This window comes from Heloderma suspectum, chromosome 9 (genome assembly GCF_057233095.1).
Source record: "Heloderma suspectum isolate Gila_16-S chromosome 9, 16-S_ref, whole genome shotgun sequence".
In the NCBI taxonomy this organism is placed as follows: domain Eukaryota; kingdom Metazoa; phylum Chordata; class Lepidosauria; order Squamata; family Helodermatidae; genus Heloderma; species Heloderma suspectum.
Window position 1 is genome coordinate 32413700 of NC_139466.1, and position 15435 is coordinate 32429134.

Here is a 15435-nt window from a genome sequence, read left to right on the forward strand (position 1 = left end):
TGCAGTTTTAAATTTTTAAATTTTTAAACTTTTATACTGTATCATGTTATATTTTATGGTTGTAATTGTTGTGAACAGCCCAGAGAGCTTTGGCTACTGGGCAGTATAGAAATGTAATAAATAAATAAATAAATAAATATTAATACATATTATTTTATTAATAATTTATAAATAAAATCAGTAAACAACCTGGGACTTGTTTTCCCTATTTCTGGTTTGTTTTTCTCTGGCCCATTTGCCAGTCTTCAGAGTGTTTTCATTTTCAGTCTGTTCTTGCTGGGTATTACTGTTCCAGGGCAGACAGCAGTGCAAACAAGCAAGGGATAAGCCATGTTCTGAGTTCAGACATCGCAACAAACCATGGTTCAAACAAACCAGACTTCATAGGCAAACAGCAAGCCATGGCTTCAATTTCTGAGTTCAGACATCAGAACAAACCATGGTTCAACAAACCAGACTTCATAGGCAAACAGCAAGCCATGGCTTCAATTTCTGGTTTGTAGGTGGTTAAAAGATCGCAGTTTGTTTGCAGGGATGGCTTTGGAAATGCCAACAAGCCAGATTTCAACAAACCACACCATGCAGCACTGGCACAAGCTCTCCTTCTGCCTGAGATGGGAGGACATGTGCCTGGAAATGACTGGACCTGCAGTCTTGGAGGACACCAGGTTGGAGAAGGCTGTTCTAAAACTTCTCAGTGGAGCTGTCAACCTCAAAGAAGATGATAGATCCTGATGTAACTACAAAGGATGAAGAGTAGCATCTTCTCAGGACCAAATCATCTTCAGTAACACCTTCACTACTGAAGTAATAGAAGACTTTGGTATCTGTATTAGTGCTGTGCCAAAAATTTATCCCACATTTTTTCCCCCAGCCACTCTCATTCCATTTGATAGAAGAGAAATTGTTTTCAAAAAGAAATACAATGGTGAAAAAATTTCAGAGAAATTCTCATGGCTTGGGTTTGGGTTTCTTCGGTTTACCTTACTTAGGAGGTGACCAAGGAGCGAGCACAAGTGTCCTGTTTTTCATTGTGCAATCATCTCTCCAGCAGCCTGTAACCTCCTTGGCTTCCGACATTTCAAGTAAAGCCTGGTTTAAGGCACCATGAGGTAATTCCTCCCATGGGGCTCTTTCAGATCAGGATGTACAGGCAGCCTGGGAGGCTAGCTGTGATTAGGTACGCTCAAAAACACCACAACAATAAATTATAAAACATCCAGAAGGAGGCAGAACAATGGAAGCCTCTTCCATGGGGGGAGAAAACTTTCAGGAAATTGGAAGGCAGATATTGGCAGAGTACTAACTCCACCTCATCTTCCCTTTGGAGAAATTTGGTGAAATTGTCTCTCAAATTTCTCTGCCCACAAGTAAGGTGGAAAATTTCAAGAGGCCTCTTGAACACAGCTCTAATCTGTATAAGTGCCTCCTAAATTCTGTCTTCCATTTTAGGGCAGAATTGGGTTGCTTGGCTCTTAATGTGACAGAGTAATGCAATTGGAGGGAAAGAACTAGAGCTTGATAACTGAAGTAAATAACTGCATTTTTTAATAATATTATATATATATATATATATATATATATATACACACACACACACACACACACACACCCTTCATGGATCACTGCCTTGTTGTGGTGAAGGGGCTTTCACAACTCAGTGAAGTATTAAGCTATGCCGTACAGGGCCACCCAAGACGGACAGGTCATGGCGGAGAGTTCTGACGAAATGTGGTCCACTGGAGAAGGAAATGGCAACCCACTCCAGTATTCTTGCCAAGAAAACCCCATGGAATGTATGACAAGGCTAAAAGAGATGATGCCGGAAGATGAGCCCCTCAGGTTGGAAGGTGTCCAATATACTACTGGGGAAGAGCAGAGGGAATTTCCAATTAGTGCCAGAAAGAGTGAAGCGGCTGGCCCAAAGCTGAAGGGACACTCAGCTGTGGATGTGTCTGGTGGTGAAAAGAAAATCCGATGCTGTAAAGAACAATATTGTTTAGGAACCTGGAATGTAAGATCAATGAATCAAGGTAAGCTGGAGGTGATCAAACATGAGATGGCAAGACTCAACATCGACATCTTGGGAATCAGTGAACTAAAATGGACAGGCATGGGCGAATTTAATTCAGGTGAGCATCATATCTACTACTGTGGGCAAGAATCCCTTAGAAGAAATGGAGTAGCACTCATAGTCAACAAAAGGGTGGGAAAAGCAGTACTGGGGTGCAATCTCAAAAATGACAGAATGATCTCAGTATGAATCCAAGGCAAACCATTCAACTTCACAGTAATTCAAGTCTATGCCCCAACCACTGAGGCCGAAGAAGTTGAGGTTGATGGGTTCTATGAAGACCTACAACACCTTCTAGAACTAACACCAAAAAAAGATGTCCTCTTCATCATAGGGGATTGGAATGCTAAAGTAGGAAGACAAGAAATCACTGGGATAACAGGCAAGCATGGCCTTGGTGTACAAAATGAAGCAGGAGAAAGGCTAATAGAGTTTTACCGAGAGAACACGCTGATCGTAGCAAACACTCTTTTCCAACAGCACAAGAGGCGACTCTATACATGGACATCACCAGAATGCAGAGTTCCAGAGAATAGCAAGGAGAGACAAGAAGGCCTTCTTAAATGAACAATGCAAAGAAATCGAGGAAAACAATAGAATGGGAAAGACTAGAGATCTTTTCAAGAAAATCGGAGATCACAAGGGAACGTTATGTGCAAAGACGGGCATGATAAAGGACAAAGAAGGCAGGGACCTAACAGAAGCAGATGAGATTAAGAAGAGGTGGAAAGAATACACAGAAGAACTATACAGGAAAGATCTTAATGTCCCTGATAGCCATGATAGTGTGGTCACTGAACTTGAGCCGGACATCTGCGAGAGTGAAATCAAGTGGGCCTCAGGAAGCATTACTAACAACAAAGCTAGCGGAGATGACAGTATTCCAGCTGAGCTATTTAAAATCCTAAAAGATGATGCTGTTAAAGTGCTGCACTCAATATGCCAACAAATTTGGAACACTCCACAGTGGCCACAAGACTGGAAAACGTCAGTTTACATTCCAATTCCAAAGAAGGGCAATGCCAAAGAGTGTTCAAACTACTGTACAACTGCGCTCATTTCACATGCCAGCAAGGTTATGCTCAAAATCCTACAAGGATTTCAGCAGCATGTGAACTGAGAACTACCGGAAATACAAGCTGGGTTTCGAAGAGGCAGAGGAACTAGAGATCAAATCGCCAACATTAGCTGCATCATGGAGAAAGCAAGAGAATTCCAGAAAAACATCTATTTCTGCTTCATTGACTATGCTAAAGCCTTTGATTGTGTGGATCACAACAAACTGTGGCAAATTCTTAAAGAGATGGGAGTACCAGACCACCTTACCTGTCTCCTGAGAAACCTGTACGAGGGACAACAAGCAACAGTAAGAACCGGACATGGAACAACCGATTGGTTCCAAATTGGGAAAGGAGTACGACAACACTGCATATTGTCGCCCTGCTTATTTAATTTATATGCAGAGTACATCATGAGAAATGCCGGGTTGGATGAATCACAGGTCGGAATTAAGATTGCCGGGAGAATTATCAACAACCTCAGATACGCAGACGATACCACCCTAATGGCAGAAAGCGAAGAGGATCTAAAGAGCCTCTTGTTGAGGGTGAAAGTGGAGAGTGCAAAGCTGGTTTGAAACTCAACATTAAAAAAACTAAGATCATGGCATCTGGCCCCATCACTTCCTGGCATATAGAAGGGGAAGAAATGGAAGCAGTGACAGATTTTATTTTCTTGGGCTCCAAGATCACCGCAGACAGTGACTGCAGCCATGAAATTAAAAGATGCTTGCTCCTTGGGAGGAAAGCTATGGCAAACCTAGGCAGCATAGTAAGAAGCAGAGACATCACCTTGCCGATAAAAATTCGTCTAATCAAAGCTATGGTTTTCCCAGTAGCAACGTATGGCTGTGAGAGCTAGACTATAAGGAAGGCTGAGCGCCGAAGAATTGATGCTTTCGAACTGTGGTGCTGGAGAAGAGTCTTACGAGTCCCCTGGACTGCAAGGAGGTCAAATCAGTCCATCCTAAAGGACATCAACCCTGAGCGCTCATTGGAAGGACAGCTACTGAAGCTGAAGATCAAATATTTTGGCTACCTAATGTGAAGAGAAAAGTCACTGGAGAAGACCCCGATGCTGGGAAAGACTGAAGGCCAAAGGAGAAGGGAACGGCAGAGGATGAGAAGGCTAGATAGCATCACCGATGCAATGAATATGAATTTGAGCACACTCCGGAAAAGAGCAGAGGACAGGAAGGCCTGGCGTGCTATGGTCCATGGGGTCACGAAGAGTTGGACATGACTTAATGACTGAACAACAACAACAAATTATATATATATATATATATATATATATATACACACACGCCCACCTGTCATGTCTAGAGAACTGATTATTTATCTTACAGTTTGTGTCATATATTTAAAGGAACTTCAAAGCTGCACATAGGGTGTGTGTGTGTGTGTGTGTTTCAGATTACATTTTTAAACTGGATTAACCCACCTTCTGCTACAAAGTCAATGACTAAATTGAATTTATTCTTATCTACCTTCTGTGAAAGCACAACTTGTCAACTTGTGTTCTGCAAAGTGTGGCAGTGAACAAAATGTGAAGGTTGGCTGAAACACAAGAGACACCCCTACAGTGGATCCATGAACTTAAGAGGGAAATAAATAAGTGCAATATATGTTTATCACACCTACATGTCTTATCTCCATGTGAATGGGGAAGTTGTGCAAGTATGAAGAGTTTCCAAATAAATGTCTTCAGCCAAGTTTACCTAATCGGTTTTTGGGGAGGTATTAGCAAAACATCACATTAAACTTGCCTTACATTTAGGAAACACAATTGGGAAATGTCACTGAAACATTGGATCCCTGCAAACTAGATCTGCTTATCAGGTCTGCTGGTCTCCATGTCATAACCCCCCTCTCTCTCCCCATTAGTTTTCAGTGAAAATTACAAACAGAATATTCCACAGAGAAGAGAGAAGAGAACAGAACAGCCTAGAAAGAGCTGTGCTGTCTCCCAAATTTCAGCTCCAGATGATTCTAACTGAAGTGGCCACTGCCTCCCTCAACATCCACCATAGGAATAGTAAAGAATTACCTCAGACTGAGGACAGAAAATAGGAGATGGAAAGTAAGGCTGGGTGGAAAGTTCTCAGCTGAAAATGTTCAGCTCAAAATGGTAGAGAGGATTTGAGGGGGCTCAAAAACGGGGGTTAATTTTAGGGGCAAATTACTAGCAATTGTGTGTGTGTGTGTGTGTGTGTGGCAGTTCCCAGGTAGTCTCTGCACCTTTTCCTTTCTGTTATAAGTGGGTTATTTTTGTGTGTGGAGGGGTACAAGTGATGGCGTAGCTCCTCTGGGCATCTGCCATTTCTCCCTCAAAAATGCCCCCTCAGAACGATGCTATATCAGGATATGTCATTGTTCTGAAGGAGGCTTTAGTGTGTGAGAGTGTGTGTATGTGTATGTGGGGAAGGGGGAGATGGGGGCTGCTGAAAGGACCTCTCTCACCACCACCATCACTTGCTATAGCAGCCACAAATGGTTACAAAAGAAAAACAAAAGAAATTACAAAAGAAAAATAATCTGCTTTTCAATATTATGTTTTTGTTGCATTATAATGTATTGTTTTAATCAGTTTTAATTGGTTCTGTAAGGTGCCTTGAGTGCCATTTTTGGTAGAAAGACAGGGTACAAATGAAATAATAACTAACTACATATCACCCCCCCCCCAAAAAAAAGAAACTCTTGTCAATAATCCCCTCTGAAAACTCAACAAAATCGCTCCTCCAAATTAACTGCTTGACATTGGGGTGGCATTTTTTCTCAGCCTGTGAGGTGACCTGACCGAAAAAAGTAAGTTACAAGATATAAGTTCAGAAGACTGAAAAGAGGAGGCAGCAAGATAACTATTTTCCCCTGTTTGATTATACTTGGTGGGGGTGTTAACTAGTGATAAAACTAGTTTTGTCATTAGTACTCTGCTTTGGGATTATTTGATAATGAAATGTAGGTAAGGAATGTCTTAAGTAAATCAATACATAATAATAAATAATATATACTAGTTGTCATTTAGCTCATGACAAGCACGGAAGGCAGCAGGACGGGCCCAAGACAGCCAGGGTGTGGTAATGGTTAGAGTGTTGAACTGGGACTTGGGGGGCCCAGGTTGTAGGCCCCACCCAGCCATGAAGCTCACTTTAAAAAAGTCACTCGTTTGGTGACTTTGGGCCAGTCATTACTCTCAGCCTAACCCCTAACCTACCTCACAGGGTTGTTGTGAGGATAGAATGGAGAAGGAGAGGACTATGAAAGCTGCCTAGGGGAACAGAAATGTAATAATAAATAAATAAGACATTTTGGTGTCTGAGGCAGAGCAGGAAGTGCACCCCCCCCCCCCAGTCATGGTACCCTAGGCAAGGTATCTTATTTATGCACCTAAGGCAGGAAATCCCACAAGAGCCTCTTCCTCCCTGGCAGAAAATAATACTAAATAACAACAACAGATAAATTTGTCCTTTCATGACAATCGAAAGCTGCTGCCTGAGTTGATCACCTCATTCTGCCTAACATTAGGGCTCACCTTATAAGACTTTTTCTACAAAACAAACTTGTTGAACCTCAGAGGTATTTATAGTTTTAGTCTTTTAATTGCACATTTGATTGGGGACTGTTTTGTGGAGAGGCTATGACCATTTGTGATATCCCATTATTCCATTATTAAAAGGTTATAATGTTATTATTGGCACTGTATTGGGAAGAAATGGGTTTGGGCCAGATGATCTTTCATTTCATTGCTATGCAATTCATTAAAAAACAAAACAAAACCTGGCAGTCTTTTCAGTGTGATGTAGTACACTGTGTGTTGGACTGGGCAGACCAAAGTTTATTGGGCAAAAGGTTTTAATTGATTAAACAGGTGTTCTTGATTAATCAGACAGCAGCAGATCCCCCCTTCCCATTTTTTTTTAATTCAAGCACTTTCAAAAACATAAGGTGTTATATCAATATGATCCCATTGTCACGTTCCTTCATCCTCCCCCTTCACAATCAACACACTCCAAGATACCAGGCTTCAGGCTCACTAGTTTATTAGTTAATGACGAGGTTCTGTACAGATGCAAATTCCAGGAAACTCTCAGGCTACAAAGGAAACAGCTACTCCACACAATTATGAATACTAATAGAGGAGTCGAAGTGGAAGTTAGAGAAGTTGCCGGCAGTCTGAACATGAACTTCTTGCCCAGACTAGCTTCGCAGGTGTCAGGAGTGCCCTAGCTGCCTCTTACAGTCCCCTCCAATAGCCAACTCAAGACACAGACGATGAGGATTCTTTCCAAGGCTATATTCTTTTATAACTTAATGACTCTTACAGATACTAATCACTAGCAACTAAGCAAGGAACTGCACTGGGGTAGATAGCAGAGTAGCCTAAGCTCCAGGTAAGGCAGTTCGTCCCTGTTTGAAGGAGACGCGCGGGAAGACTCTGAACTTATGGGCTACAGAGAGATCCTCCCTCTTACCCTTGGATCCTCGGGACGTGACCGTTGTTTTAGCGCCAAACAAGCAGAGTGCCTCCTTTCAGCACCCTCCATCTGTCACTGCTCCCTGCGTCTGCGCCGAGCGTCCAGCAAGCCCCCCTCCAGCGCTCTCTCACTGCCAGGGTCACTATCTCTCTCAGGAATGCTGGCAGGAGGAATCTCTGCCAGCTGCTGTGCTTGTGAGAGGTGAGTGAGCTTGCCTCCCATGGATTGCTGTTCTTCCTCAGAATCAGAACTGCTCTGGGGCTCTATGGGCTCAGTTTCCACCCTGACGCCCCTCCCTTATGATGGCTCCCTCCTATGTGGGCTTTCATGCATAGCCAACTGGGTGGAGCGTCTGAGCTCCGCCTCTAACTTTTCTCTCTTTGCTCTGTGACGGACCCTAGTGTCCCTCAAGTCATGCCCCTCACTCTCCTTCCCCGAGACCTGGGTTCTCATGGAGAAGGAAGGGGGGGGGGTTCAGGCCAAGCCATCTGTGTGCCAAGGTCTTGAGAAGAAGGCCTTGCCATATCTGAGCTCACTAGGGAGGGAGCCTCCCCCTGTTCTGGCTGTTCCCATTCTGAATCTGAGCTGCTAGCTATCTCCACACACTCAGATTCATTCCTGACACCCATCATGGTGATGCTATATCCCTCTTGTGCATTTATACATTGTAGCACACACAATGACATCTGTTGTCATTTGGGGCAATGCAGAATAAAAAATGGGAAATGATGCTAGAAAAGTAGTATATGGAATAAGTAATGTGCCCTAACAGTTATCAATACACTTCAGTACTGACAAAAAGTGTAGTGTAGATCTAGCCAAGGCCAAATGCTTTGTATGAGATGGCATCTGCTGTGAAATAAGACCATCTAAACATGGGAACGTAAGAAGAGCCATGCCAGATCATACCAAGGGTCCATTCAGTCCAGTATTCTGTTCACACAGTGGGCAACCATGTTCCTGTGGGAAACCCCCACTTAGGACATGAGTGCAATAGCACCCTCATACTCCCCAGCAACTTGTATACAGAGGCCTACTGCCTCTGATACCAGAGGTGATATAGGGCCATTATGACTGGTAACCATTGATAGCTTTATCCTCCACGAATTATTTATTAACGCCAATTATGTGGGTGGCCATCATCACTATATCTTATTGTAGCAAATTCTAAGTTTAACTACGTACTGTGTGAAGAAGCCATTCCTTTTACCTGTCCCAAATCTCCTCCCACTCAGCTTCATGGGGTGACACTGGATTCTAGTATTATGAGAGAGGGAGAAACACGTTTCCAAAATCAAAAAAAAGGAACAGCTGCACCAATTGAATTCCAGGTGCGTTTCGACAAGGGTATTTATTTATTTATTTAAAATATTTCTTGGCCGCCTTTTAGGGCAGAAGCCCTCCCAAGGTGGCTCACAACAATAAAATATATAAAAACAATTAAAATATTAAAGTGGTAAAAATATAAACAACAATAACAACAACATTAAAACCAACAACAATGTTAACAGCAGCAACAGCAAGAATAGCAGTCGTATCAAGAGAAGGCCAAGGTAAAATAATATGTTTTCAAGGCCTTCTTAAAAGTCTGCAATGATGGAGCATGGTGGACCTCCAATGGCGGCTTGTTCCAAAGGTATGGGGCCACTGCAGAGAAGGCCCTCTCACCTCTGACTGCACTCATGGGTGGGCAAATGAGAAGGGCACTCTCTAAGAGTTTTTCAAGGGAAAAACTCTTAGAGACTTTTCTGGGGGATTAGATCTCCCTTACTTCTTCCAAAGAAGAAGGGAGAGGGGATTCTCCAGAAAAGTCTCCAAGAGTTTTTCCCTTGATAAAGGCCTGTGTTGGAACACAATTCAACTGGTGCAACTGTTCCTTTTGGTTTCCAGCCTTACGGCCGTTTCCCCCCACCCCCCCGATCCCTATTGGAGAAACATGTTTCCCTATCGATTTTCTTCCCACCAGCCATAAGTTCACATTTGTCTGTCATGTCCCCTCTTACCTTTTCCCTAGGCTAAAGAGTACCAAATGTAACTTTTCCTCATAGGGGAGTTGTTCCAGCCACTTGATTGTTTAGGTTGCCCTTTTCTGCACCTTTCACAACTCTACAGTATCCTTTTAGATGTGCACTGACCAGAACTGAAGACAGTATTGCAAGTGTGATTGCAAAAAAAGGCATTATGACATTGGGATTTTTATATTTGAGTCCTTTCCAAATGATCCCCAACATAGAATTTGGATTTCACAACATCCATATCCTTGATCGCACAGCTTGGATTGACATTTTTTAGCTAGAGACCCACGGCACCCTGAAGACAGGAGAGTAATGCTTTTTGTTTCAAAATGATTGTTTTATTACATACACAAATGTATGCTGATGCCATCAATCAATTAATTAAAATCGTATGATTAACTGACTAAGATGTACCTAACTAGGCAGCAGCCCTAACAGTATGGTATTTCCCCCTGCTCTAGCTTGGCATATGCTTATTTACACTATCAGCCAAGGCAGATTTTTAAGATGGTGTCAGATTCAAAGCATTAAAAGACTTAAAAGATTTCCACAAAAGAGATAAATTTCTCTCTACTACAAGACAGACACATGAAAGGGATTTAAACTACAGAGAAGTAATTTTAGATCAGATAAAACATCTTAACCAAATGAGGAGTTAGCCAAATATAGCAAGGTGCTCAGGGAAGATGGAGAATTACTTTTCTTGGATCATTTTATGAAGAGCTTGGATAAAGATTTGGTTTAGGCACAGCAAATCCCGCCTCAGTTACGAGACTGGATTGAACTAGATTATCTTCAGGGATCCTTAGAAAATCTACAGTTCCGTGTCCTGACTGACTCTGACTTATACTTCATGTATGTATAAATAAATGTATAAATAAACAATCAACCAGATTAATATGAACAAATCTAACTTCTACACAATCATGGCTCCCACCGAATGACACAGCTCTGCCAACAGGAAGGGATATTTTCCAGTTGTAGAATAAAATTTAAAAAACCCCCTGAGATATTTTCTCTCTGAACTGGCATCTTGGCCGCATCAAATACAATATGCCATGCACATCCAGTGGCAAACAAGACTTGCCATTAATTGTGTGAATTAAATGTGCATGTTGGCTTCCTACCCAAAAGTAATAGCAGCTGTCAGGGCAGGGGAGAGCTTAACCCTTCCCCTCTCTGTGGTTTTCAAAGGAAATCTTCCCAAAATTTCAGTTTGCATCAGAAGGGGAAGAAAGTCCTGACCGATGCCAATGGAGGCTTCCTTCTCAATGCATCTTAGAGTGGTGGTGGTGGGATTTTCATCAGGACTATGGAAGCATTAAACTCTACCTCCATGGTCTTGATCCTTCTCGCCCCCTCCATATGACTGCTATGTACATTAATTGCATTCAAACAATTAATGTCACATCCAGTGGCGGCTGATGACTCCAGTTCTAGAGGAGCTGTGATTCCATTCAGGGTTTTAGTTACCCCCAGCCAAAACTTTAATGGTGCTATCCAAGGTGCCAAAGGCACTATCCAAGGTGCCAAACCCATTCTGGGGGTAGGGTTCAGCACCTTGGGTAGTACCTTTCAGCAGCTTGGGCAGCACTGTTAGAGTTTTGGCTGGGGGTAACAAAAACCCTGACTAGAACCACAGCCCCTCTGGAACTGGAGTCACCAGCCACCCTTGTCATGTCTAGTTTCACCCCCTAGCATGGGTCCACACACTGAGCCCTATGGTCTCCTCTCTAATGAGAGTGTGGACTGCTTTCTTGTGTTTATACTGTAATTAATAACATGACACTGTCCTGAAACGTGATCATCCAAAGAAAAAAATGAGTTTAAAATACCAGCTGGGACATCTGTTGGTGTTAGAACCAGAAAACTATTAGGAAGTAACACTTTGCTTTCTTTATCTTTTCATCGTGTCAAAGAGGCTTTACAACACACCCTAAGAATATCCAACGCACAAAACACCAGGTCCTTTCCACACCTGTCAATCAGTTTTGAGAGCGAGATAGGAAATGAAGATCAAACATATACTTCCTAAGGAAGCAAAGCCACATGCTCACTGATAAGAGTGTAAAGGTCAGACAGTTGGATCCCGTGAGCATGGCTACAACAGAATGCATTTCACTCCCAGTACTTTGACATTCACAATACATCTGCCCTTTTAATTATCTCAGCATCGTTGCTCATTCTATGAATTGAGTTAAGGATGATTTGTTCTTCTGATTCAATATTGTGGATTAATTCAGAATGACCAAGACTGTGCCACTCTCCTTTGGAGCATATGAACAAGAAAGAAATAATACTAATGCTAACAACTTCGATGATGCCAATCATCTTGCCAACAACAGTAACTATGGGAATCTAATTAAAATGGTAAGAGACACCTGAAATGACTGGTAGAACTGAAAGAACATTTAAAACAACAACAACAACGACAACAACAACTCCCTTGCTTGGACTCTGTTGTGACCTGCATTGCTTTCTCTGTGAGTGAACTTTACAATAGCTGGTAGTTTCTGAAGAAGCTAAAGAACTTGCTGTCACTCCCTTGTGATGCCTAAGGAATTGTTATAAGGCAGTCTCCTATGGCCCTAATCAGATACCACTTCTGAACATGAAGATACCATTGGAAGACCTACCCTCCAAGAATCCATTAAGTCCTTAAAAAAAAAAAAATCACCTCATCTTGTAGTGGTGAATCCCACACATTAATTGGGTAGTGGCTGATGCTATTCCGTTGTCTTCCCTGAAGTCGTTGCAAATCAACTTGACTAGAAGTTCTAGTATTGTTAGAGAAATGTTTCTCTCTATATACTCCAGGGTAATCTAATTTTATAAACTGTTTAGTTTAGCCATCTTTTCTCCTTTCTCTTTTAGCATGACAGGGAAGGCATTGGGAGAACAGAACAGAGAGAAGAACAACTCTCAATTTTTCATCATTTCTTCTGGGAGCTACACACAAAACATCCAGATATTGGACATTTACTAAGCGTCTGGAATTTGGATGGCTTCCCTTCCCACAAGTATGGAGGAGACACACAAGATAGTTGGTTTCCCACAAGTATGGAGACACACAAGATAACTGGCTTCCCATGAGTACGGAGACACACAAGATATTGGACATTTACCAAGTGTCTGGAATTTGGATGGCTTCCAGCAAGTACGGAGACACACAAGATAGCTGCTGAGCCTAGAGGGGAGCTACATGTCGGCTTGGAAGCACCAGCAAGTGGCACATCAAGGCTGCAGCCATGTTGCTTGAATGATGAGGGACAGAGCTTTGGTCCACCAAAAGGCATGGGTGTCTCATGAGGGGCTGGCTGCCTCCCATAAGATTGTGCGATGTGTAACATCATATGGCAGGTGTCACGTTCTCCAGCCTCAATCTCGCCCCCCCCTCACTCAGAGAGGGAGGAGGTTTCATCCAGTAACCCATCATGTGGCTTTACCAGACTCCTCTGATTCAGAAGGCATCCCTCTGATGCAGTCATCACTGCCTTCATGCAGCCAGTAGCTGTAGAATCAGACAATGACCTTTAAAAAGTAGACAGGTCCTCAAAGGAGGTGGAGTCAACAGCAGGTCCAGATCTGCCAGCCTTCAGGAAGCTTCAGAAGGCCTTTGCATGTTGCTGAGACAACTGCCATTTGTGGTCAATTTCAGCCAGGAATCTGTCCAGACCTTGACTTTCCAGATGTGTCCTTGCTGCGCCAGACATGATCTAATCTTTCCAGGCAATGCCACCACTGCAACCCAGTCTCCCCTGGGAGCCCTGTGCTAAGCTAGAACAGGACAGTGGGTGGGGTGGGAGGACAAGGAGGAGACAGCCCTCATTTTCATCCCCATACCTAGAGACCAAGGCTGAGTGGGAAGAGGTGGGTGGGAACAAAGCCTGGGAAAAGGGACCAAGGAGGGCTGTGTGCTCCTATGGCCACAAGGGGTGCCACACAAGAGTTTCTGGAGCCTGCAGATATATGCTGTAGGGATGTCAGAGAATTTTGCCACAAATCTCAGGGAGGCCGAATGCCAGCGCATTCGGCCCCCCGAAATCGGTGGCAAAATGGTCTGCCCCCCCGCCCCCCCCTGGGACGGGACTTACCTTGGGCGAATCTTCATGGTGGCGGCGGCGGCTCCAGCGGTGGTGCAGCGGCAGCAGCTGCGGCGGCCGGTCTTCTGACCGGCTGCCGCCGCCACCATTTCCAGTAAAAAAACCCACAAAAAACTGTGATAGGCTACGTAAAGATTTACGTAGCCTATCACGGCTAGATTTTTAAAAAATACCATGATAGGCTGTGTAAATCTTTACGTAGCCTATCACGGCTTAGTAAACCCCCCCCCCAAAAAAAACGCATGTACGCAAATGGCAGCACCCATGGGCGTCTACACTATTTGCATTCCCCTTATTTTCGCCGTAGTCTACGTAAATGTTTACATAGACTAGACGTGCCAAAATAAGGAATGCAAATGGCGGCACCCATGGGCGCCGCCATTTGCGTATGCGTGTTTTTTTTTGTTTGTTTTACTCAGCCGTGATAGGCTACGTAAACATTTACATAGCCTATCACGGCTGACTGCAGGGACGCAAACGGCGGTGGCTACAGCCACCGCCATTTGCGTTCCCGGCCGGCCAGGATTTGGGAGGGGGGAGGGACGGAGCGCCTCCCCCCCGGCCAGAATTTCAGGGGGGAGGGATGGAATGCCTCCCCCCCGGCCAGAATTTCAGGGGGGAAGGACGGAGCGCCTCCCCCCCGGCCAGAATTTCGGGGGGAGGGATGGAGCACCTCCCCCCCACCTCAAATCAAATTTCGTGAAAAGGTAAGTGACTTTCGTACATCCCTAATATGCTGCAATCCCATTCAGACAGATTTACCTGGGATTAAACCCCACTGAACTCAGTGGGACTTACTTCTAGATAGATATGTACAGGATTGCACTCTTAATCATCCCACATAATACTCATACAGGCAAATGGACAAAAAGGATTCAAGACAAAAGCAACACACAGCACTTACCAATGACATAGGCGAGCAACAATGCCAGTGTGACTGTAATAGCTGTCGCGCTCAAAGCAGTGCATTTCCAGTTGCAGCATCTATAAGGTTTGTTAAAAGAGAAAGCTGGCCTAGAAAAAGTACTTCTAGGAAGTGGCCTAGGAGGTGGTGAGTAAACGGTATTGGAAGTTAAAGGATAGTTCTGACTCGCTGCACTGAAGATAGCTGAAGAACCAGATCCATGTTTAAATAGGAAGTGCCTAGGGAAAGAAGACAGAGAACCATGTTGTAAAAAACAGATTAATGTGCTGCACAAGGAAGGCATAATGAATACAGACTGAGATTAAAATATCTTTACCAAAGGAATTACATATCCTCTGGGTCAGCCTTCCCTAACCTGGTGCCCTCCAGATGTTTAGGATTTCAACTCCCATCAGCCCTAGCCAATATGGCCAATGGTCAGGAATGCTGGGAAGTGTAGTCCAAAACATCTGGAGAGTGCCAAGCTGAGGAAAGCTGCTCTAGATTAAATGTCATTATTAATAGCACAATCCTAGGCATGTTTACTTAAAGTTATTCTCACTATATTCAGTGGAGCTTACTGCCAGGTAAATAGGCACAGGATTGCAGCTTAATACTGCTAGCCTAGGCATGTTTACTCACAAAAGTAAGCCCTACTGTATTCAGTGGCCTTAATCCCAGGTAAATGTGTTTAGGATTATAGTCTGAAAATATAAAATGTCCCCCTTTTAGCTTCATTCATTTATTTTTTACATTCATATCCTACCTTTTTTCCCTCTTGCAAAGAACCCAAGGCAGCTTAC

At 43.5% G+C, this 15435-nt stretch overlaps 1 protein-coding gene across 2 annotated transcripts in view; it reads right to left on the minus strand.

The window, feature by feature from the left end:
- TENM1 (teneurin transmembrane protein 1) overlaps nt 1-15435 on the minus strand; it is a 438805-nt gene that overhangs the window by 232642 nt on the left and 190728 nt on the right. For both annotated transcript variants that reach the window (XM_084814084.1, XM_084814083.1), the window contains exon 5: nt 14633-14871. In XM_084814084.1, coding sequence (XP_084670210.1) covers nt 14633-14871 — 239 coding nt within the window. The remainder of the gene's footprint in view (nt 1-14632; nt 14872-15435) is intronic.